The sequence below is a fragment of the Rhipicephalus microplus genome, unplaced genomic scaffold, assembly GCF_043290135.1.
Source record: "Rhipicephalus microplus isolate Deutch F79 unplaced genomic scaffold, USDA_Rmic scaffold_12, whole genome shotgun sequence".
Classification (NCBI taxonomy): domain Eukaryota; kingdom Metazoa; phylum Arthropoda; class Arachnida; order Ixodida; family Ixodidae; genus Rhipicephalus; species Rhipicephalus microplus.
In genome coordinates, this window is record NW_027464585.1 from 28,142,501 (window position 1) to 28,166,624 (window position 24,124).

The window sequence follows — 24,124 nt, forward strand, 5'->3', positions numbered from 1 at the left end:
AACGTCCCAAAACAACCATGTGGTTATATAGATGTCGTAGTGAAGGGCTCCGAAAATTTTGACCACCTGGGGTTCTTTAACGTCCACCCAAGTCTGAGCACACGGGCCTACGAAATTTCCACCTCCATCGGAAATGTAGCCGCCGCCGCTGGAATTCAATCCCGCGACCTGCGGGTTAGCAGCCCAGTACCTTAGCCACTAGACCACCGTGGTGGGGCCTAATGCGGTATATGTTTTGCAATACAAACCATGTCGAAAATGTCATTGTGTTGATTACGCACTTGAGATTTCTCGCAATAAGGTGCTAACAAGGCCAACTTATTACCGCTCTGTTCACAATTACATTTATGTTGTGTCGTGCACATTCAAATATTGCATATAAACTAACATTTGAAATGATATCTAAAAAAAAGGCACCAGTTCAAAGGATGATGGAAGCTTCGAGAAAATAAGCAGCTTTTATAAAGCAAGTCCCCAAGTCAAAACATAGGCTTTAGCAGCCCTCCGTCTTGGCGAATTTCTCACGCGATGGCATGTGCCACTTATAGTATGCCATCAGTAATATGCCCAGCTTCTCGTGAATCAGAGCATGAAGGCAACACACAAAAGGACCGAATAGACATTACAATCGATGCACTCATAACAACTGTATTTTGGAAACATATTATTTTTAGCGCACCACCCCTTAATTACATCCCTCTGATTGCTCCAATAGCACAGCTAGACTCGGCTCACTATAAGAATCACGAATTAAGAGTAGCCAAGTTCAGATTCAGTTCAGAGTTCAGAGTTAGCTTGTCCAGACCAAGAGATTTTTAGGACCATCCACTGCATCGCAGGTGTGACCACCGCCTTGATCAGTTGCTTGGCAGCTGATTAAGACTGAGGGCCGAGGGTTTATTGGTGTTTGCATTAGGACTTATGAGGATTTTACCATCGCGTCCTATTCAACTCTGGGTTTATTAGCAGAAGTGACCTAGGAGTGGTGTCGGTTATCCAATAGATACAGCTGGTGACGTAGTAGAATACTGTAGCACTAAACTGAGGATGGCAAGTATCTAAATAGGTTAATAATAGATACCAGATCAAGTTGATACAGGCCTACGCGCATTCACCCAGTCATGATGATCATTTGGTTAGACACTTCTACGAAAACGTAGAATCACTCTAAGGTATATATAATATACTGTACTCATGGGTGAATTTGTTGCCAAGGTAGGCCAGAAGCAGACAGGAGACAATGCTGCGGGAAATGCCAGATAGGAGTTCTCAGAACGTAATAATTCACGGATTTTGAATATCTTCCACAAGAAACAAGCGAGCTGATAGTGAACGTGGCGGAGTCCTGATTGCAAAACTAATAATGAAATATACTTCATTGTTTGCGCCGATCCGGGCATTGTACAGGATGTAGGCGTAGTTCGCAAGATCCGATGCAAGTGCCATGGAATGGTAAAAGCTAATATTCACCTGGATTAAAAAAAGGCATAGTCTGACACGCAAGAGGCCAATTAATGAGCTAGCGGTGAATGCGAGAGTACAGGAATCTTGAGTTTTGCTTTAGAATATATTCGAATCTCTAAACGAGGTAACCGACGTTAACGTTGACACAATGAACAATACTCTCACTAGTATCATCAAAGATTGTGCAATGGAAGTCGCAGGTACAGTCACTAGACAGGAGACTGGCAAACTATCTCAGACAAAAAATTTTAAAAGAAGACAAACTATGGAAGCATCAAATGCAACTGACAAAGTAGAACTAGTGGAGCTATCGAAGTTTATCAACAGGCGTCAGGTAGCCGACATCAGACGATATAACATGGAGAGAATGAAGCAGGCTGTAAAAATCAGCAGAAGCCTACAAGCGGCGAAGGGAAGCTTGTGCATAAGCAAAAGTAAAGTTGGATGTATGCAGTAAAACAGATAGCTGGGAGAGTTGGTATGTATCCATGATATAACTTTTTTAGCACGCACAAAATTGTACAAACAAATGTATTAGTCAAGCATAAGTGGCTCTAACAGTTGGAGAGTATAGTTTTTTAAAATTCTGTTTGGCCAAGTCTTCGTATGTTTGCCTGTCACATGACTTGCACATACGCTGAGCTGGTTTCCAGGTCCTGATACGTGATACGTCCTGACACGAAGTGAACAATCAGAAAAATAACAACGGGAAACGAGCATATAAATTTGTTTAAACACGCGATTTCAAGAAAAAATAAAAAGGCAAGCGACATTATTCTAACAATTCTCAATACGGACACAAAATTCATTCGCACGAGTGAAAAAAAAACAAAACGAAAAAGCACATAAAACTTTTCAGCTGAAATCTGCTGGCTACTGAACGTGTGTCTCAATTTGTTGTGATAGTGAGTCTTGTGTAATAGTTTTATCGGGCAGGTTGTTCCAATCAACTATCGTTCCAGGAAAGAAAGAGTTCTTGAAACAGTTGACATGTGTAGTGAAGGGAGTAACAGCTAGTGAGGGTGTGTTCCTGGTGGCGTAAGCTCTCATATATGCAAGGTGTGACGTGTCTATCTCGTACTGACCCTTTATCAACTGGGAAAATAATTTTAGCAGATATAGACGATTTCGAGTACTTGTACCAGGTAGACCACTTTGAGATACGAAGTTAGTGACTGAAAAGCGGCCGCACGTATTGTAAATGAATCTATCAGCTTTTTTCTGCAAGCTTACTCATTTAGCTATGTCGGTTATAGTGAACGGATCCCATATAGTCATGACCTATTTACAACAGGATGGACAATTATTTTATATTCCAACAAAGGTTCTGCTTGTGTGGACGATGTCAACATACTCCTTTAAAAGAACAACTTACGCCTGCAGTTTGCTAGCACTTTGTCAAGGTGTTTTGACCACAAGAGATCACTGGCTATGTGGAGGCTTAAGTATATATATTGTGTAACTTCTGATAAGAAAAGCTCTTCCGTACCAAAGCAACATATTAGTGGCTTCTTTTTTAATGTTACCCGTATGTACATAGTCTTTTCACAAATGATGCACGTGATGCACGTCAGTGTAAAGCGTGACTTTTACGGATAAGTTAGCGACAATATTGTTGGTAAATCCACAAGACAATAGTGGGATTCCTTGTATGAATATATAACGAAAAGAAAAATAGTCCATGAACAGATCCCTGTGGGACGCCAGACTTGACAGGAGCTCTATCTGACACTATTTAGTCCGCATCAACAAAATGACAGTGGCCGCTTAGGAGGCTGCAATCTGTCCTATCATTTTCCCATTTTTAACACATCGCACAGTTTATGAAGAAGTTTAACATGAGAAACCTTATCGAATGCTTTGCTAAACTTGATATATATGACATGTGTTTGTTTTCCTTTGTTCATAATGCTAGCGAAGTCACGTACGATCTCAACGAGCTGCATGATTGTCGAGCGGTCATTTCTAAAAGCTTGCGACATATCTATTGACACTTTATGTTCACCAAAAAACTTATTATGTGCTTCTAAATGATAGGCTTCAAGAGCTTATAAGAAGCTGAAGGTAATAAAATTGGCTTGCAATTTTCTTGCAACTTTTGTCTTTAGATTTACGGAAAGGCTTCACCCTAGCAACTTTCCAGTCTTCCGGCAATTCGTTAACAGATCTTGTAAACAATATGTGCAAGTATTTCGCACACCATTCTGCGTAACGCTTTAAAACAGCTCGGAATATTATCCGGTCCTGGGGATTTCTTTATATCAGGCTTTAAGAGTAAATTTAAAATGTCATGTTACGAAATAACAATGTCGGTAAGGGATGGGACAGTTTTGTAGAGAAGCATGGTAGAGAATCGTCATCACTCGTAGATACACTTTTGAAATGGTGAATAAATCCCGTACAAACTACTTTTTATCCCGCATTCTTTTACCACTTACAAAAAAAAACAATCAGAAGGTGAAGAAGACGCTGTCACAATCCTTCAGAACCTTTCGCGAGATGACGTATTAAAGTATGGCGATAATGCGTTATGGTAGCAGTGTTTATCTTCGGGAAATTTTCTCTAACTATGGCAGACAACTTAATAATTGCTTCTTGCAACATCTCAACATTATGCGTCGTCACTCTCACCCTTTTCAACTACTGCAGCTGCCGTTTAATTTTTAATGTTTCCCACATAACCCAGGAATTGCGGCTCTCAAACTTCTTCTCTATTTTAGGAACAAAACGCTTTCTATACACTATCAAAAATCAAACTACTGAAAAAATTCCAGAGGCAATCCACACAATTAAGGCTTGCAAAGTGATCGTAACTGAAAATCAGCATAACAAATTTGCATTCATTCTGTGCTCGTGAGAAATTAGGAAACAATTCAACCTTATTACCTTGTTTGGTCAAGACCTTGTGAAGTGTAAAAACAACTGCTTTCTAATCTGAAATACCTGCTGTTACAGAACACGAAATATTTTCTTTTATGCTACGGCTTACAAGGAATATATCAAGAATGATTCTTGAATGATTTTGAATTTTTGTGAATTCCTAAACGACTTTTAGCAGGTCATAGTCAAAAGCTGGATCGACCATGACGTTTTCCGCACTTTGAGCTGAATACGAGGAAAACCTTCCCCAGTTCATAATTGGCAGGTTGAAATCATCAGTAAGAATCTGTTTGTCATCTTGCTTTATGTACGATTTCCGATAGGTCGATAAGTGACCCAAGTAACCAACAGTAGAATTCGAAGGCCTTTATACGGTTCCAAAAACGTATTTTAGGTTATTCACGCAGAGCTATCGAAATATGCTTTCTACATCTGGAACATCAGGCAATAAATGTAGTATTATTGACGGCTTATACAGTACTACAATGCCCCCAGCTCATCTGTTGCAGTCTTTACGCAGCACCTTAGAATTTCTTGCTACGAATTCACTGTCAAATATATCATGGCTAAACTAAGTTTCAGTTATCACAGCTATGTAGGGGTCAAGTAAAAAAGCATGCTCTATAGTTATGCAGTTTTTTTAACAATGCGGCGGCAATTCATGCATATTGCGAGGAGCCTGCTGCTGATATTAGGAAGTAATTTCCTTTTAAAAATATCAAAGAGTTCTTCTTTGGTGCCATCCCAACCAAACGTTACCCCACCTATACTCAGATTTTAAAAAACTAACTTTACCTTAGCATTGTTTTCTTTCTCCTGTTTCGCACTTTGCCATAATTTCTACCTAATGTAGAGTACTCCGAACGGGAAGTCTTCTGTTAGAGAAAGCTTCATTCCTTTCAGCTTTAAGCAAGCCTTAAGAACGGCGACTTTCTTGCTATATTCTGCGAGATTTATCACCACCGAGCGGCTCTTGTCAGGCTTTTTGCCTAGTCTGTGGCATCTTTCGATTCCGACCAAATCTTAGCTTCTCATTGAATATGTCATTTTGCAGCATTTTACAGCGAAAGCCGTTATGAGATCAAAACTAAGGTCAGACGCCACCGTACTTATCTACCGCCGCCACCGCCGGTGTCCGTAACCACAACACACGAAAAACATATATAGCGCCGATGACACAGTGGGGCTCGAACCAAGGTCCGCGGGTGCCAGCCCCAGTATTCTACCACTAAGCTACGCCGGTGATTTTTTTCGTTTAACGCATGGAAATAATGCAATCAGAGACGTGATATATAGCTATACAATCAATTGTTTCAAATATATGCTCGCGTGCACACGTGCACAAGGCACAATTTCGTACACCCCAACAAACCTTCAAAAGTTCGGTAAACAAACACACATGTCCAGGAGTCCAAGCCACTCCGGAACAGGGTCGAAAGTCTCTACAACACTACACACATTGGCTGCCTCTTCTCAGAGAACAGACTTGGTCGAGCGAGGTGGCTCAGCATGTCTGTCAATCATGCGGCTCCTCCATAATGAATGAAGTCCCAATAACAAAATGAATTATATGGAGCATTATGTTGAGGGTGTTTTTAAATGGTAGGAACCCAACATCATGAGCTGTAATAGGAAATTGTGATGCTTGAGACTTGTTCGCAAGTTTGTCTAAGGCAAGCTTGATGTCGGAAAAGCAATGCCGTTAACACGACTTATAAAGCGTTGTAAAACAGCGAAAGGTCGACCAGTTGTCGCAAAATGTAAATAGCGTAACGAGTGAGTCGTCCAATGCTCCAACCCATTACAAATGCTTGTTGTTGTTCACCTATTATATGTGGCACATACCCACTTCAGGCACAATTCCTCATCGCCAGCCACTGCATGAACAATCGGCACAAAATTCCTCGCAAATGTTTAGCGGATACCACGCTTTTCAGAATTGATTACTATGTGGGTGTTAACATCCCAAAACCACCATATGATTATGAGAGACGCCGTAGTGGAGGGCTCCGAAAATTTCGACCACCTGGGGTTCTTTAACGTGCACCCAAATCTGAGCACACGCGCCTACAAAATTTCCGCCTCCATCGGAAATGCAGCCGCCGCAGCTGGGATTCGAACCCGCGACATGCGGGTCACTCTTTTCAGATGAATCATAAGAAAATTGCATAGCAAATGTCGGTCTACCGCCCTAAAATTTTCATTATTAATGCCGTATTGAGGATCAAGCTAGTGTGCTTGCAGCAGTTACCCAATGAGTGTTTAGGAAAAGCTCTGAAAGGCCGCTCTTCTAGCTTTCGCTGTGACTGTGCTGCGCCTCATGCGCAGGGCTGGCGTTTTTTTTTGTTGTTTTTAGGCTTTGAGATGTTTCAGTGTAATCCTCTTGTATTCCCAAACTAATCAAGTTATTCCTACGACTTCTGTTTTAAAGGTCGTCTAGCTTACTCTGCAAAAATGACAATTGTGTTTCCAAGGCAGTGAAGTCACTTTCATGCTCTTAAGCTCCAGTGCTAAAGACTGGAGCTTAGATAAGCTAGCCTCTAAACTGCCAAGTCTTTTCTTCGTATCGGTCACGTCTGATTCCTTCTTATTTTGATTAGATGTTAGGCTATTCATGGTAGTAATCGTGTTATTTTACCCGTCAAGCCATTTCATCAAAAGGTTCTTTCAGTAGGGCCTAGGCTTACCTCGACATCACTACACGACATCAATCTTGGCATAAAAGGAAGCGCATCAGACACTGCACGAGCAATACACAATTGGCAGAGCAGCAGCAACAAGGAACGGTCGTCACTACGATAACACCTCGTAGACAAGTAAGAACTAACCTACGCCAGAAAGCAGAACTGACTTCGAAGCATCGTCTCGGAAGCGCTGCTGCAGAGCCCGCTCAAGAAATGTGGCGGTGCGACTCAATATTAAAGCCGATATAAGTCCTGTGTGATGCGATGTCACATCAGAAGGCGCAAGAGCAGACAGCATGTCGAAATGCACAATATAGACGCAGGCGTCACAACGGCTGAAACCCCGATGTCACCAAGATTGCAACCATGAAATCCGTCAAATGCACAAATACTGCGCACCGGCCAGACTGCAAACAATGCTCCAAAAACCTTCAGCAAGAATCAGAACGTACTTTAAGCATCGTCTCCAAAGCCCTGCTCCCACTGGACGCTTCGATAAATGCTTGGATAAACAAACCGAGCAATGCTTTTCAATCGTAATTGCGGCCGTTGTATGCGGGAACGAGTCACAAATACCCCTCGCATTAGGCGCGTCGGTACCATCGTTATTCTTTTTGAATTATAGATAGCCTTCCAATGTTGAGGGGTGCTACAGCAAAAGAAGAAAGAAGCTGCGGCGCCAAGCATTAGCATTTGCGGGCTTGAAAGATAACCGCTTTCGACGGCGTAAGCTATGCAATAAGCTAAACACGTTTAAAACTGACGCTCGCTGGAGGGCCCCCAAAACTTCAAAGCACACGTGAAATGAAATGAGGCTGTAAAACTTTCAACTGACAACTCCAGCCGACTATTTTAACAACGAGGTCATATGCGGGGTCATGCATTCCAGTAGCCCTTGTGAAAACATTAGAATTCCGCCACAATTTTTGCGAAGATATAGCGAGTGCCCCTCCTTTGCTGTCTTTTCTCCATGAGGGTGTATGAATGAGCCCGCCCCGGCCAAGCACGCACTTCTATAGTGATTTTGACAGCTGGGGGACTCATCCGGAAGAATCATTACCTTTTTTTAGGTGGTACAGATGCGCATCTGTTTCCCTAACGCTGCCATCAATCACGCGTTGCGGGAAAGCTGATATGAAGGTCAATTATTGAACTTCTGCCGCCGTTGCCGTGAACCGCTTTAACCAGAGGGCTTCCTTGACGCCGCCATTATCACCTTATTAGGCGTAACTCTCCAAACCTTCACTGCCTGGGCTGTGCGGGTCTTCGCACTTCGTTCGTACAGTCCTGAAAGGAGGTGTTTTTTCTTGCATCGCCGGTCGTTGGCACGCCAAGCAAGTGGATTGGTGAGTGCAGCCTCGCTGCAAGCTGTGGTTCCTATAGCCGGACATATGGCCAACTTGTATGAGGAAGAAAGCCACGCATGATATCCTCCTGATGTAAGTTTATCGTTATCGCCTGTATTGGAGCATCAGTTATCAATATTAGTAACGCTTTGCTAAGAGCATTCGATCCCTTACCATTACACTTCGGCACCATTCTTCTCACCTCACCACTCTTCTTTGCGGGCGCTGGCGGGGGCTGGCTATGCCCCCTCTGGAAAGTTGGGGGGGGCTCAAGCCCTTGAACTCGCCCGCAGTCTCCGCCTCTGAATAGATAGATAGATAGATAGATAGATAGATAGATAGATAGATAGATAGACAGATAGATAGATAGATAGATAGATAGATAGATAGATAGATAGATAGATAGATAGATAGATAGATAGATAGATAGATAGATAGATAGATAGATAGGTTCTTTTTTGTTGGCTTAGCTATTATTGCGCACTCTAGCTGTTACGTTGTCTTAACGTGAAATTTAGAGCTAATCATATGAGGTTATTACGTTGACGTGCTCAGCAAAGCTCCGCGAGTGAGGGACCCTCATTTGCTTCGCGTGTGAACGAGGTCAGGGTGGTCTGGGACAACCTCGGGTGAAGAGCACACGTTCACGTGTATCCCGACGGAGCGACGCCGTCCCCAGCTGCTGCGCCTCTCTGTCGGCGCCCGATAAGGCACGCTCTCCGAAGCCGCATCTGCAGAGGGGGGCATTGTTCTTTGAATTCGCATCGCCGACTGACGAACGATGCGGCGGCTGAATTGTCTCCTTGTTGTGGTCACTGGCCTGCTGGCCTCCTACTACGCCCAGGCGTACAAGCAGGTATCGTGCCCGCAGAGCGTGTTTCTCATGCCTTGCCGATGCATAGAGGCCAGCATTGGCCTGCGGATCCTGTGTAGCGGCATACTGAGCAGCCGTCAGTTGGAAGTGCCGTTCAGCTATCTGCGCGCGTACGAACTGAACGCGCTGACGCTCCAACACGTCAACTTCTCCATAACGGTAGACCTCTTCAAGGGCCTTAATGTGGTCACCATCAAGATCCTGCACTCCACCTTTCGAGTGTCCCCCACGCGTGGGCACGATGACGCCACCATCATCCTGGGAAGTAAGTTGGAAGGCCTGGACGTTCGCCACACGGACCTGGACCTTGGCGACGCTCATATCGGTGCGACAAACAGTCTAAAGCACGTGAAGGTCGACAGCAGCAGCATCGAAGTTCTTCGCAGGAATTGGTTTCATGGCCTCACGCATGTGAAGAGCTTTTGGATAGAAAACACACGTATAGAACGCGTCGAGGACCAGGCCCTTTCGGGCTTAGACAGCGTCGAAGAGATCAAGCTACCTTCAAATGGACTCCAGCAAGTGCGGCGCACCTACTTTCCTCATTTGGCCTCCAGTCTGCAGCACCTGGATCTCAGGTATAACCTCAAAAACCTCACACTTGCTTGAAAGTGAATCATACGCCTTCATTTTTATTTTTCATTACACCATGGCCAGGTGACTACCCGCCGCGCTGGTCTAGTGGCTAAGGTACTCGGCTATATAAGGGAAAGAAGTGTATACCCAAGGGCTCGTTTTTCCGTGTTTTGACACAATAATAATGAGATCTAACAGACAATACTGCCAAGGATTGTATAGAGGAAGTTATTAGAACAAATGGAATGTAAATAAGAAGAAAGAAAAGTGGGTGAAAAATTAACCAGCCGTGAGCAGGAATGGAACCTACGACCTTCGAATAACGCGTTCGATGCACGATATATATATATATATATATATATATATATATATATATATATATATATATATATATATATATATATATTTCATTGAACGAGGGTCTCGTACTGGCAGACTTGGTGTGTTTAGGTTGTATAAGAGGGACAATTAATCAGCGGCCCACTCATAATAAGTTCACGTGCTACGTGACGCCAAACATGCGAATAAGAGTGTTTTCACACTCGTTCTTTGGCTTATAGATGGCGCTGACTGTCACTCCTACTTCTAACTTCACATATAAACCCAAAAAAAGTGGATGGAGGGAAGGCTGCTGTGATAGCTCAGTGGTTAGAGCATCGAACGCGTTATTCGAAGGTCGCAGGTTCGATTCCTGCCCACGGCTGGTTATTTTTTCATCCACTTTTCTTTCTTCTTATTTACATTCCATTGGTTCTAATAACTTCCCCAGTACATTCCTTGGCATTACTGTCTGTTAGATCTCATTAACATTGAGTTAAAACATATATATATATATATATATATATATATATATATATATATATATATATATATATATATATATACATTGGAGGTGAACCCGTGCACAGAAAAGCAAGCTGCACTAAGAACAGCACTAAGTGCAGCCTTCCCTCATCGAGTCCTTAAATCGTCGAAGCGCATGCTTCAAACCAAGCGCGTTAGAGTGGTAGTGCGTTTCTAAATCATAGCGGTCCTCGTCTGGGCATCTGCGTCATGCATGTTTCACTTTTCTCGCTACATTATGTGCTCAATCGTCTCTCATAACCACATCGTCGTTTCAGCCCGGAAAAAGCACACAAGTTATGATTACCAAAGCTATCCCTCACCCTATTTTGTGGGCTCGTCAAGAACCTGTAGTGGCAACATTTAATCCCGCGGCATGCGTCATTTGTCAGTTTTGACGATCGAACTAGGCTTGGGATGATCGTTGGTGCACTCGCATGCATTAGAATCTGTGCAACAGTTGTCATCATGGGCGCAATGTTCGTTGAACAACATTCTCTTGTCGTACCAATTGACGGCGGCATTCCAATAACTCGAGATAGAGCGGTGCGCCTTGCGTCGAACGATAGGAGAAACAATCAGGCGCATAAAGGTCGCCAGCCACGCTCGTCTGTCAATATGGTCTAAGCGCCGTTTCCAGTGCTACGTATGTAAATATTCAGGCGCGAATTACAGTGCATATCTACGAATGTCTTTCTTACTCAATATTGCATCCAAATAAAGAAAGCAATGTGTTGTTTTGGGGTAGTTTCATCAAATAGTTGTAATTTCTACGTAATTAAATTATGCAGTCAATCATGTCTCATATGGACATAAATAAGAATGGAATCAATGGATCAGAGTGCTGGCGCAAGTATTCCTTGGTTCCACTCATTTTGAGAAAGTAATATTAACGACGTTGGTCCGCGAACGCGGCACGGCCCGTCGAATATCGTGGTGCCTTCTCTGAAGTAACATGTGAGGTTAAGAAGGTTCACTTCCTGTAATGCACCTTGTTTTTTCTCGGCCGCAAGTTGACACATTTAGCCTAAACCACAGCTGAAGGGGATCATTTCACATGTTGTGATACGAGTTTCATCAGTACGAAACAGTGCGAATAAAAAAACCTTGACACGAAAGAAGCATATTTTTATTCATTAATTATTCGCATGCCTGGGAAATGGCAGTGCGCTGGACAGCACCCACGAACAGTTGAGTATCATACATCATTAGTTTTCAATCCTAAGAACCACTCGCACTCCCGCCTTCCTTGCATCCGTCGGTCGCAGAGGCACGCCTCGACAGCATTGACTCCTGCTTGCAGTAAATACGTGCATTTTACTTTAGCTTGTGCATACTCATTCCTTTGCTAAGGGAGATGATAAGCAAGAGTAGATTGAGTGACGCGTCCACTAGTTCGAGAGGATTATTATTACGCTTTCTGTGGACAACGGTGGCAAACTGCTCGTCGTCGTGTAGTCGCACCATCCCCGTGAGCATCCTGTTGAAACGCCTATGAATGGAGACAGCGGAAATCAAGTGAAATACGAGAAGGAAATAAATAAGTGCCGTGTATATAAATCCGAATACCCAGCATTTTTACGATAAATCACACTGTTACGTGCTGGCTACACGAGATTACATGTCGTTAAAGTGCATCAGTACAGGCATTCAAAACATAGGCTAACGCGTGAAAAAAAAAAAAAAAAAAACAAGATTTAACATGAATCCTGTCAGTGAGCGTAGTGGAGACTTTACCGTGTGTGCATTGTTCATATCATCTTTGAAATGCGCATCGTAGTTTTTTTTTGTTTTTTTAGAGTGAATCTCTTCAGTGTGCGCATAAATCATGTTCCTTCCATCACTCTTTGAAGACTGTCGAAGAAGCGTATTCAATGGCGGCTGCGCCGTGGAAGGCAATGCTGCACTCCTAAGAAGATATTCACTTTAAAAAAACAACATTTAGTAGGAATCTTTCAAGGTAGTGTAAAATGCAGCATTCTGTTCACGAAAGTACCGCAATGGATCTCAGAATTGTTCATTTCTTTATAAAAAAATTCTGATACATCAACGAGATCGAACAAACTGGGACCAGCACAAAATGTCTGGAAGACAAATGCGTGTGTCTTCTGCATACAAGCGCTACAAAGATTTGCAATTAGTCCAAATTATTCCACTTTATCCGTTGCTTCTGTTACAGATATGATAAGCTAGTATACGCGATTTAAATAGCATATTGATGCACACCGAAACATATTGAGGATGGTAATATGAAAAAATGCAGCGAATTGCAAACATAATACCCCATATGTGGTTTTGCGCTCTCAGATTCACTCTTTACGCTGTCATGTACGCGCGTATGTCCCCATTGGAGGCCTTGGGGGAAATAAGCGGGATGCGCTCCTGACCCCGCCTCGTGGTTCAGAAAGAGTGGTTATGTTTTCAAAGCGTCTGCCTTATTTCGATATATCAAGTACGGGTGTATGAATATTCAAATTTGGATAGAAATATGCCTATATGAATAATTTGATCTGATTTCGTATAGCCGGTATTCGAAGTTGCGAAAAATTTAATCCACTCTGTGCATTCGCCATGCACTTCCACAGTGCGCCGCTTATTCAGAAACCTGCATCGTTACAGCACGCAATTAAAGCGCTGCTGTGAATAGGCGTCCGTCAATGTTTGGGCCCAGAGCACCTATGGCGTTCAGACACAGCATCATCGAAGCAAAATGTGGGTACGGGCTAGTTTGTATTTCACTTTGAGAGTGATTAAATCGCAAGGGAAGACATGGGCCGAAGAGATCAAGAAAGGCGAGCCCTGCCAGAGGAAGCGTTGTTAGTATTTTATTCTTATGGTAGCATTCGCTCACCGCGTTAGACTTGTTCAAGGTCAACAGCAGATATCATTTTATTGACATTTTTATTATAAAATTTTAATTAACAAAATATCTTGTATTCAATATTGGATTTCACATAGCTGGGTACTAATCGGCACTGTTTATTTAAAATTCGATTCAAAATTGAAATTGCGGACTCACACACCCATAATATCAAGTGAAAAATGTAGCAGCTGTAAATGCACCGGATAATCAGTGTTGGTCACTGTTATAAGCGGGTACGCTCGCTTGCATTGATAAAATATCGGAAAGCCACACGTTTCTGGAAAGCATGACAATGCCTCCAGTCTGGGCACATAATATCGCCCATCCGCATCATAGAAACGGTCACGTGGACGCGCTATAGAGTGTGCCTGTGAATGAATTTCATGCGGAGTGTATTCACATTGCAGATATAAGAATGGTTCTACGGCTTCCCCTTTTTCCGCCTATACTCCACAGAAGCCATGCTCATAGTTTTATGGAAAAGAAAAACGTTTAAAAGCCAATTTAGCTTTGATTGTGCATTGCGGAACGCAGCACCTACGCATTCTGCATTGAGACAATGCGACGAAAGCCCCACCCATGTCTAACGGGAGAAGGGGCACGAGCCGATACGAAGAAAATGGCTTCGGCGCTTTCCGAGGTTTGCTTTTCGCGGTGGCTACCGCTTTAAAAAGTGACTTGGCCCTAGGTGGCTGGACTGCCACATCCATCCATACAAAATTGACTATGCTAGAGTGTACTAGTAGCTATGCGACGTGTGGCTGCCTCGCATGGCGGTAACAATGCATTCGCCGCTTACACTCGCCCCACGAAAAATTGCAGCCGGCCAACAGGTGCCATACGACGCACCACTCTCTTTGATTCCGCTCTCGCCAATAACTGCTACAGCGAAAAGAAAGGTATCCTCAATCACCGAGCGGGAATCTCGAGGGTCAGCGTGTGAGAGATGTACAACCAAGCGTGAGCGTGGGTGCAATCATGGCACGTTAAGGAGTGCAAACACCCAGAGACAATTCGCAAGCTCTCTTATAAACTGCTTCGGTATGAACACATTTATTTACTTCTTTCAACAGATCCCTATTACAGAGGGATCAATCATGTTTTTGTTTGTCTATTCATATGCGTCCCCTAATTTTAGAAGAACTTCTTGTTGGGCAAGTTGGTTCATAACTGGGTCGTTGCGCATTCCATCGGACGAACGTAGGAAGGCTCGTCCTCTTTCGCTATCCCCTTTTCCTCTCACTCCTCCTGACAGTAACTTTCCTTTACCAGATTTTTGGTGTTCACAAGAGGCTATGCTGTGCTATGTTAAGCTAGCGTGTTGCAGAAAAACGCAGATCTATTAGTTTTCACAACAACCCACTTCGTTAGGATGGCCACTCAGCTAAAAAATGCATACGAGCCAAATGATAGTTAGTGTAAATGGCATATTGCATTGAGGAGGCTTTTATGTTTACCGCGGTTGTAGTCTATAATTGGAAAAGGCCAGTACTTGATGTATTCGCTCCAGAGTTGAAAATAGAATTTTAAGTGCTAAGTGTCCGTAGTTGTGCAGCGATACGAGCAGAATGATCACGCTAGCTCACTGTCTGTATTGCATTGCTTTCAAGTTGCATACCAATATTTAACAAATTCCATAAAAAGAAAACTAAACAGCCGAGTGGTCATCATTTGGTCATCGTATATGCGGGGCCGATGTGCGTCTGGATGTGAATTTTCGCGCAAGGAATTTCTTTCTTTTTCGGACTCTCCGTACTAGTTACCTTACTAGTTACCTTACTAGCGAAAATCAGTATGCGCTGAGGTCATGTGTCAGGCAAACCGTACATTTTGTGCACGCAGTCACCTGTTCACACCGTTTGGCATAATGTGCCGCTGGTGTACCCCTGTTCAATGTCCTGGAACGTTTACAGAAGTAAAGCCATTCCCCCAGCCGTTCCTTCGAGAACGTAACGAGTTACGGTTACATTGGCATCATCAATAGAGACGTGGCGTTCCTCTCAAACAACTCTATTTTCTAAACGCCGTTCCACACAACACTCGATTTTTTTTTCTTTTTACGTTTTGAGCCAACGCGCAGATGGCGTTGTCCGCGAGCTTTTCCTGTGCGAGCACGCCGTCAGATCTGCCACTTGTTTCACCGTAATAGTCTAGGACGAGTGCACTAGTGTTTCACACCTGAAAGTACCTCGTGCTTGTGATTATCGCACATCATCACTCACATGCTGCAAGCTCAGTGCCTTCCACGTTCATTACATCCGATACAGGGCTCGCAATTTTCACAATGGTCCATCACTAGAGCCTAAGCGAAATTTCTCAACTGCAGCGCATTCCTCGCGTGCTCAAGATTGCTCGTACCAACGCCTCCTTGCTCGTACTGCCATCATGCACATTTGCACATCTCCTCGCTGCAGTTCACACAGTTAGGTGGAAACAAAGGCGAAAACAGATGCATGCGTTCGGGCGAACGTCCGCACTAGCGATAGCACCGCACCGCTAAATGAGCAGCTCTTGCCGAAGTTTTTAGGCACGCATTTGGTTACCCGTGCGCTCTGATAAACGGCGACAGAAAAAACAAAAAGGCTTCTTTTCATGCAAGAAAGCTCGGTACGAGTGCGCTGTGTGTGCTGTCCACTCAGTATTTAGCGATCAAACGTGCTAAGACAAATATACATCATTAGGTAGATTACGCACAGATGCGTCCACATCAGTGTAGAGCGCTTGTGCAGCCGGCCTTGCTCTGCGGCGTGACACCATGCGGCAGTTGCGGGATCTGACGTGATGTGGCCAGAAGCGTGCGCGACCCTGCAGGCCTGCTTACTTGGTTTGCACGATGGCAACAATGGCAACGCTGAAAGGGGCGCTTGTTTAACCGAAGATGCACGCTATTTCAGGGCGCCCTCGGCATCTCTGTTCCAAAGGATGACGTGTTTGATAACACGTGGGCGCGTTTTAGCAGTCATTATAGGTAGTTATTGATTAGAATGGTAGCTGTCTGGGCAAGTTGGTTCATTGCCAACATATCTAACAACACATGCAACTAGAAAAGCGCTCTTTACTTTCTGTCCGTGACAGCTATTCCAGTTTTATGCACTGGTATGTAGTTATTGATATGCATTCATTCTAGGATGCCGTTATTTTGCGAACTTGGTGACATGGCTCTTTAAGAGCAAAAAAAAATATTGTTGTATTTGGCTTGATATATCTCGTACGACAATTTCTGTTTCGACACAAATGGGTGAGTTACAAATGGGTCATTTTTAAAGTTTATATATATATGCGCACATATAAGGCTATTTTGGTGCAAGATAAATCTATAGTTATAAGTCAGCGGGCTTCCGTGTGCTGCGCATTCTACGTCCATTGTCTCAGTTGTGCTCTGCCTTCCTATTGCCATGAACCAAATTACGAGATCAAGATCTTACAGCAGCTTTACATCGATCATCTGATCTTGAGCGTGACCACCCGACACGAGATCTATGGATAGACGAACGGTCTCCAATCGCTGCGCACTGATAATGCGCTTAGTGCCCTTCGTCTGCTTCAGAAATTAATGATTCTTCACCATTGAAAAACACCTAAATTGTCACCGAATATATTCTACACATCGACTGATTCATGCATTTCCCATTTAATTTTTCACCTAGTGTTGGCTTTCTTAGCAGATGATGATGATGACGATGATAATAATATGTGGGATTCAACGTCCCGACACCACCATATGATTATGAGAGACGCCATAGTGGAGGGCTCCGGAAATTTTGACCACGTGAGGTTCTTTACCGTGCACCCGAATGTGAGCACACGGGCCTACGGCATTTTCGCCTCCACTGAAAATGCAGCCGCTGCAGCCGGGATTCGATCCTGCGACCTACGGATCAGCAGCCGAGTACCTTAGCCACCGCTGCGAGGCGTCTTTCCCAGCAGAGTCGAAGGCCTCGACGAAGGCACCTGTCGAAGTACGATCCGATAGCCAGCCTACCCTCGTCATCGCGTCACGAGAACATAGGCCGCTGTAGTCTCGTTTGGCCGACTAACAGAAAAAACTTGACGATAATCATATAGTGGTTTTGGGATGTTAAACCCCACATATCAATCAATCAATCAGGAAAACTTGACGAGATGCAGCAGCGTATAGTTAGAAAATCGGGTGCTTACGCCGGGGCGCCCATTTCAGGCGTGTTTGTCTTATGTTAGAGAACAAGTAGTTAGGTAGGACAAAGTGTAGGAAGGTACAACAGATTGCTAAATTGCGCATTGCCGGAACAAATATGAAGGCATAGTCTGCAGGACTGACTGAGCTGATAAAAAAGAACCTTATATTCAGGATACACCCTGAAACTACTGAGGTTGGTGATTAACTCCATATACACTGTTTTATGTTGCTAGCTATTTTTTCCAAGAAATTCATATGCATTACTTCCCCGTTTTTTTAACAGTTGTAACCTATAGTTACTGTGGTTAGTTAACTTGTTGAGTGTATCACACAAATTTGTTGAATATACTATACATCTTTGTTTAGAAATACTAGCGTCGGTGAAGAAAATATTACCAGAACATACGAAATCATCTTGAAGCACAAGCTTTCTTTCATGGGGGAAAAAATCAGTTGCTTTTGTATGCATGTGTACTATCTTGTCTCTTGTTTTCCTTTTTTTCTTTCTATCCAGCGTTATCACTACACTGTAGTGTTCAACACTTCGCACTGTAGCAATCGCCGTCGTTTTATCAACTCACTACCGTTACATTTTTTACATATTTTATTTTTGATATTTGTAGCATGAAAAGAGCCCTCAATTCAAATTTCAGAATCGAGATGTACCCTTCCTATGATTGCTCGGTGACGTAGGTCGTCTTGGCCAAATTTCAATCGAGTCCGTCGCGTGGAAGTTATTTTATTTCGACGGCAAACAGCATACCATAGTTTAATGAAAATGGAGTGCCCTATTCATCGACACTAGTGATACGTGTTTGGTGTGATACATTCCGCACATACCATTCTGAGGGACGATCATCTCTCAGCAGCGCTCAGTAGCGATGACGTCTGCGATCCGAGTGTTCTTATCGTGGCGCCGACTGGCGCCGAAGCCCGGAAACACTCTCACTCGTCACGTCTGATGTTCGTCGCACCGCTTTGAATGATTTTGTGAAACGTTATCACGATGCAAACCGCCTTTAAAAGAACGGAAAAAGAAAAAAAAAGCATGATTCAACGTGCGATTGCCGGTCAGCATGACGGGTAACCATTGTGAGGTGCAGTCGTGTCGTTCGAAGCGCGAAAAAAGCGCAATGAGGGTGTTTTTACATATCACGTATATGTTACACGCCAACACAACCACAAGCTATCAAATTGGATTTCCTATCAAATTGAAACAGCGTATAGACAGATACTATCGCTAGCTAGTAACACGCAAGTATCGTTGAATTTAGTTTCAATGTGGACTTCTTCGCGTCCGCGTAATACCGTGTTACTGCCACGGCAACCGCAGGATGGATGGATGGATGCTATGAGCGTCCCCTTTATAACGGGGTGGTGACAAGTATGCCACCAGGCTCGACAAAAAAAAAAAAAAAACCTTTTTTTCTTTTTATGTTGGCCTAATGCCTCTACTTCGATAAATTCTATCTTAATGGAAAAAAAGGTAAATTTTCAGCTTAAGTTCTCTGCCATTTACGGCACACTGTCCATATTTTATTTTTCCAATATTTATTTTTGTCCTTTCTCTCTAATTTTCTGCCACCAATACTCTAACCGTCTCTTACTTATTTCAATCGCGGGTGTGTTCAGCTTTCCATTGTTGTCCCTAAAACCCAAGGCTTCCTGTAGGCTCGTGCCCAAACGTACACCTGGGTGGATATCTCCACATTCAATCAGAACATGCTCCGCCGTTTCCTTATCTTTCCCGCAGCATGTGCATTGTTCTTCTTCTTTACTGAATCTTGCTTTATAACTACGCGTTCTAAGGCAACCCGATCTCGCTTCAAACAGTAAAGCGCTTCCCCTTGAATTATCGTAAAATGCCTCCCTCCTTATTTCATTTTTGCCCTTTCGGTAGTTACTCAAAGCCGGTTTTTTCTCCATAGCTGCCATCCAGTAAATCCTCTCCGCCTCCCTGACTTTTCCCTTAACGCTCTTTGTTGACATACGGCTTACAATACCAGCCGTATACTTACTAGTGAGTCTTCTAGTTCTTTTTCTCCACTGTGTGTCCACGCTCTTCCTATACAAATAACGGAACACCTTCTCTGCCCATCTACTCTCCTTCATATTTCTTAGCCTTTCTTCGAACCTTATTTTGCTCTGCGCTTCCCTCGCCTCAAAACCTGCCCACCCCATATCGCCCTTTACAGCCTCGTTTGTCGTCTTCCCGTGAGCACCCAACGCGAGGCGTCCCACAGTCCTTTGATTTACATCCATTCCCGCTTGTACCTCTGCCCTCATGCACACCACTGAGTTCCCAAAAGTAAGCCCTGGAACCATTACACCCTTCCACAGACCTCGAAGCACCTCATACCTATTGTATCCCCACAACGCTCTGTGCTTCATTATTGCCGCATTCCTCTTTCCTTTTGCTGCCGAGGCTTTTTCCTGTACCTCCATATATCTATCACTCTCATTTACCCATACTCCAAGGTACTTGTATTCACTTACCCTCGGTATTTCTTGGCCTTGTATGGACACCGTCTGATCACAGGGATCATTGAATACCATCAATCCACACTTCGTTACACTGAATCCTAGTCCAAGAGCTTCACCTTCCCTTCCGCATATATTCGCCAGCTGCTGTATATCATCTCGACTGTCCGCAAATAAGACGATATCGTCCGCATAAAATAAACCTGGAAGCTTCTGCTCAATCATCATGCCGCCCTGTTTGTGTGACAGATTAAAACCAATGTTGCTACCTTCTAGCGCTTTTTCCATACTCACCATGTACAGCATGAATAACAGCGGGGACAAAGGACATCCCTGTCTCAGACCCCTGCTAACCTCAACGTTCTCTTTGCTACGCATTCCTTCCCACTCTATGCAAACTGTATTTTCTCGGTATATCTCCCTCAAAAGCTGTATACAGTCGTCGCCCATGCCCATTCCTTTCAATATATCCCACAAAATTTCCTGATTAACGTTGTCGTATGCCCCAGTGATGTCTAGAAAAGCCACGTACAAGGGCCTATTCTCTATTTTGGATATTTCTATACACTGAGTGAGAACAAACAGGTTATCGTCTAACCGCCTGTCGACTCGAAATCCGTTCTGAAGTTCTCCCAAAATATCGTTATGTTCGGCCCATGTTTCTATTTTCATTTTTACTGCTTGCATCGCCATCCTGTATAGTACCGATGTAATGGTTAGTGGTCTATACGAGCGAATCTTGTCCTTTTCTCCCTTGCCTTTATAGATTAAGTTCATTCTACTTTGTCGCCAACTGTCCGGTATTTGTCCGTCCTTTAAGCTTTTTTCTACTGCTTTTAACAATGCTTCTTTAGTGTTATGTCCTAGTTCGTTAATGAGGCTAACGGGAATCCCATCTAAACCCGCGGCAGTGCGCTTTGGAATTTTTCCTTCGGCCTTTTTCCAGTTGAAATTATCAAGTACTAGCTCTTCCTCTGTTGCTTTCTCCGCCACACTTTTACTCACCGGGGAGATCCCCTGGACGCTCTTTTGAAACGAATCGGCTGTTACCTTTTGGATGTAACCTAGCGCTTCGTACCCTTCCAATTGATTTCCTCCTTCATCTAGAATATGTTGTTGCGTTGTGACAGACTTCCTACCTAGCGCCTTTATGTGGCTCCAAAAAATCCTAGGCACGGCCTCCTTTTTTTCGTGTATCTCTGTCATCCAGCGTTCACTTTCACCTTTAATTTTTGCCTCTACCAATTTCTGTACAAGGGATTTTTTCTCTAAATATATTTCCCATATTTTTTTGACTTCGTCCTGCGGCCGCTTCTCCTTTTTTGCCTTTCTATGCTCCCGTGAGGCTTCGCGTCGCTTCTCGATCGCCTCCCGGATTTCCTTGTTCCACCAACTTTTTGGCTTCCTTTTTCCTTTCCAGCAAACGGTTTTCTTCTCTTTCCCTATCTCCTTCGTCATTAGATGTAACAGCTCACTATACTCCCAGTCCTTGCCTGGTATTTCGCCTACTTCTTCCTCGACTCTTGCAGCTATATTTATTATTTGTTTGTCATTTAAATACGAGCTGCCAGACTTTGATTCCATGCTCATATTTTCAGTTTCGTATCCCATTTGTAATGTTATTCGTTTATGATCACTACCCAAGCTGTTAATGCCTTCCTCGTCTATCCTCATTTCTGTCAGTTTGTGGTAAATTCCTTCAGTCATGAGACAATAATCAATACTTGATTGCTTGTTTCCGACTTCCCATGTGATCTGGCCGTCACATTTAGGCCCCGTGTTAACTATCTCCAGACTATGTTGCTCGCAAAGATCTAGTAATAACTTCCCATTGGTGTCTGAATATCCGTCAAGGTCATGTATGTGGGCATTCATGTCCCCAAGAAGGATGATTTCGGCCCCATTACCAAATTCCTTAATATCCGCACTCATGCAATCCACTATCTCCTGATTCTTTTCTCTGCAGTTATTCCCCGTCCACAAGTAGGCTACCCCTAGCCACGTTTCCTTTCCACCTACTGTGCCCCGAACCCAGAGGTGCTCTGAACACGTCTGTTTCACTCTAACCCATTTGGCTCCGCGCTGAATTAGCATTCCTACACCCCCACCTTTCCTTTCCGATATGGTCCTGTTACACCCTTCCCAAACATAATTTTTAATATGTGGTGGCTCTTCCAAGTCTCTAAGGTGTGTTTCTGTAACCGCATACACGCCTATCTGTTCTTTGTTTAACTGCTCCTCAATCTCTAACCATTTTGCCTTCTTTCTGCCACCCTGCATGTTTATGTAACTAATTGCAACACGCGCCTTTTTCCTTTTTCTTTTACCTTTTTTCTGGTTTTTCGCAATTCTACCTGTCAAAGCGTCCTCCTGGTTGCTTTCCCTGTTACGAGCTACCCCGGACTCCGAAGGGCCCGTGAGCCCCCCAAAAAAGCTACTGCGCGTCCTGCCAGTCGCCAGCCCACCTCGTGTTTAAGCCTCTTATCGAAATGAATCCTGTCTCTTTGGAATCCACCCCACCTGTGCACTTCCCTGTTTAAATCCACTACCTCGAAACCCTTCTCTCGACTAATCCGCCATATCTCCTTGTTTGCGTCGACAACCGCTCTTCGCAGGTTGACGTTGCGCACCGGTACTTCCGGTACTGTGCATACTACAATTTGCACCTGGGGGGACACGGTGCGCATGTCATCCACCCCTCTCGCCAAGGCCGTCGCTAGTCCTGACGATTCTTTTTTCAGGACGTCATTTAACCCTCCCGCAATTACAACGAGGTTACGATTGCCAGCCTTAGCTGCGAGTTGTTCACCCGCTTGACTCATTACTGTCCCCAGCGTTTGTCCTGGGAACGTCCCTATCGCAACTCTCTTGTCGCCTTTCACCCTTTCTTTGATTGCCGCTGCGCATCGGACCAAATTTGAGTCACCGGTGATGATGACCTGTTCAGACATTCCTTCTGAAACCTGCACCTGGCTGCTGACTAGGTGACTAGCGTGAGTCACGGCTGCTGGTTTGCTCCCTCCCTCCCTCAAAACTACTTCCCGGTAGCTGGGCCCTGTGGCCAATGTATCTGCCTTTGTCATGCCTGTTTCCTTCATCTCTCCCGCACGGGGGGTCGTCGCCATAATGCTTCCGCCGTCACCTGCGTCTTCGTTCCCTTTCACGACCTTCGATAGGCCCTTCTCGGCTGCCCGGAGCCTTTCTTCCATGGCTGACGTTTTCTCTCGCTCCTTCGCCAATGCATTCTCCAGCGCTGCGATTTTCTCCATGAGCCCACTCTGGACCGCCATCATATTTTTCATTTTCTCCTCGAACTCGCACTGTCTACACTTGGCGTCATCTTCTGCTTTCTCCTCCGCACTAATTTCCACCTTCCGCCCTACCCCGCACTCGGAACACTTTACGGTCTTTTTGACCATGGCTAGCTCAGTTTACCGATGCCCACGTGTTAGAAAACTGTACTAAAATACACTGGTATAAGCCAAAAAGAACCACAATAATAAATAAATACGCTACACTTCACAGCACCTGCGCATGCACGTGGTCGGTCTACGCGCAGGCTTCAGCCACGTGGTGGCTGGAGAAAAAAAGACACAGTACAAAATACTAATAAAAAAAAACCGTACACCGTACTAGACCTAATCAAGCCTTACGCTAGCGCCTTACGTTCTCATAACGCTACATATAGAGGCAAGCTGGAAACATGCAAAAACACTTATCTGTAGCTGTCATTCCGGAGCTCTCCAAAAACACGTCCGACCTCTACCACCCTCGCAAGTTTTTTTTTTTCCTGGATAGGTGAGATGGCCTCACCTATCCAGGATTCTGGATAGGTGAGGCCATCTGGAGGCGCAAAGAAGAACCTGGTAAGCAGAGACACGGCTGCCGGGATCGGGTGCACGCGGCGGTGTTTTTCCGTCCATTCCGTCCGGCGCACGCCCCATTCAAAAATCGTAA

At 44.2% G+C, this 24,124-nt stretch overlaps 1 protein-coding gene across 2 annotated transcripts in view; it reads left to right on the forward strand.

The window, feature by feature from the left end:
- Positions 1 to 24,124, forward strand: part of LOC119166705 (osteomodulin) — a 266,385-nt gene that overhangs the window by 63,344 nt on the left and 178,917 nt on the right. Inside the window, exon 1 of one of the 2 annotated variants that reach the window (XM_075882423.1) lies at positions 9,138 to 9,826. The exons of the other annotated variant lie outside the window; for it this stretch is intronic. Within the exon in view, the coding sequence (XP_075738538.1) occupies positions 9,156 to 9,826 (671 nt within the window). The 5' untranslated portion in view covers positions 9,138 to 9,155. Of the gene's footprint in view, positions 1 to 9,137; positions 9,827 to 24,124 lie in introns of those variants that run through there. 2 annotated transcript variants of the gene reach the window in all.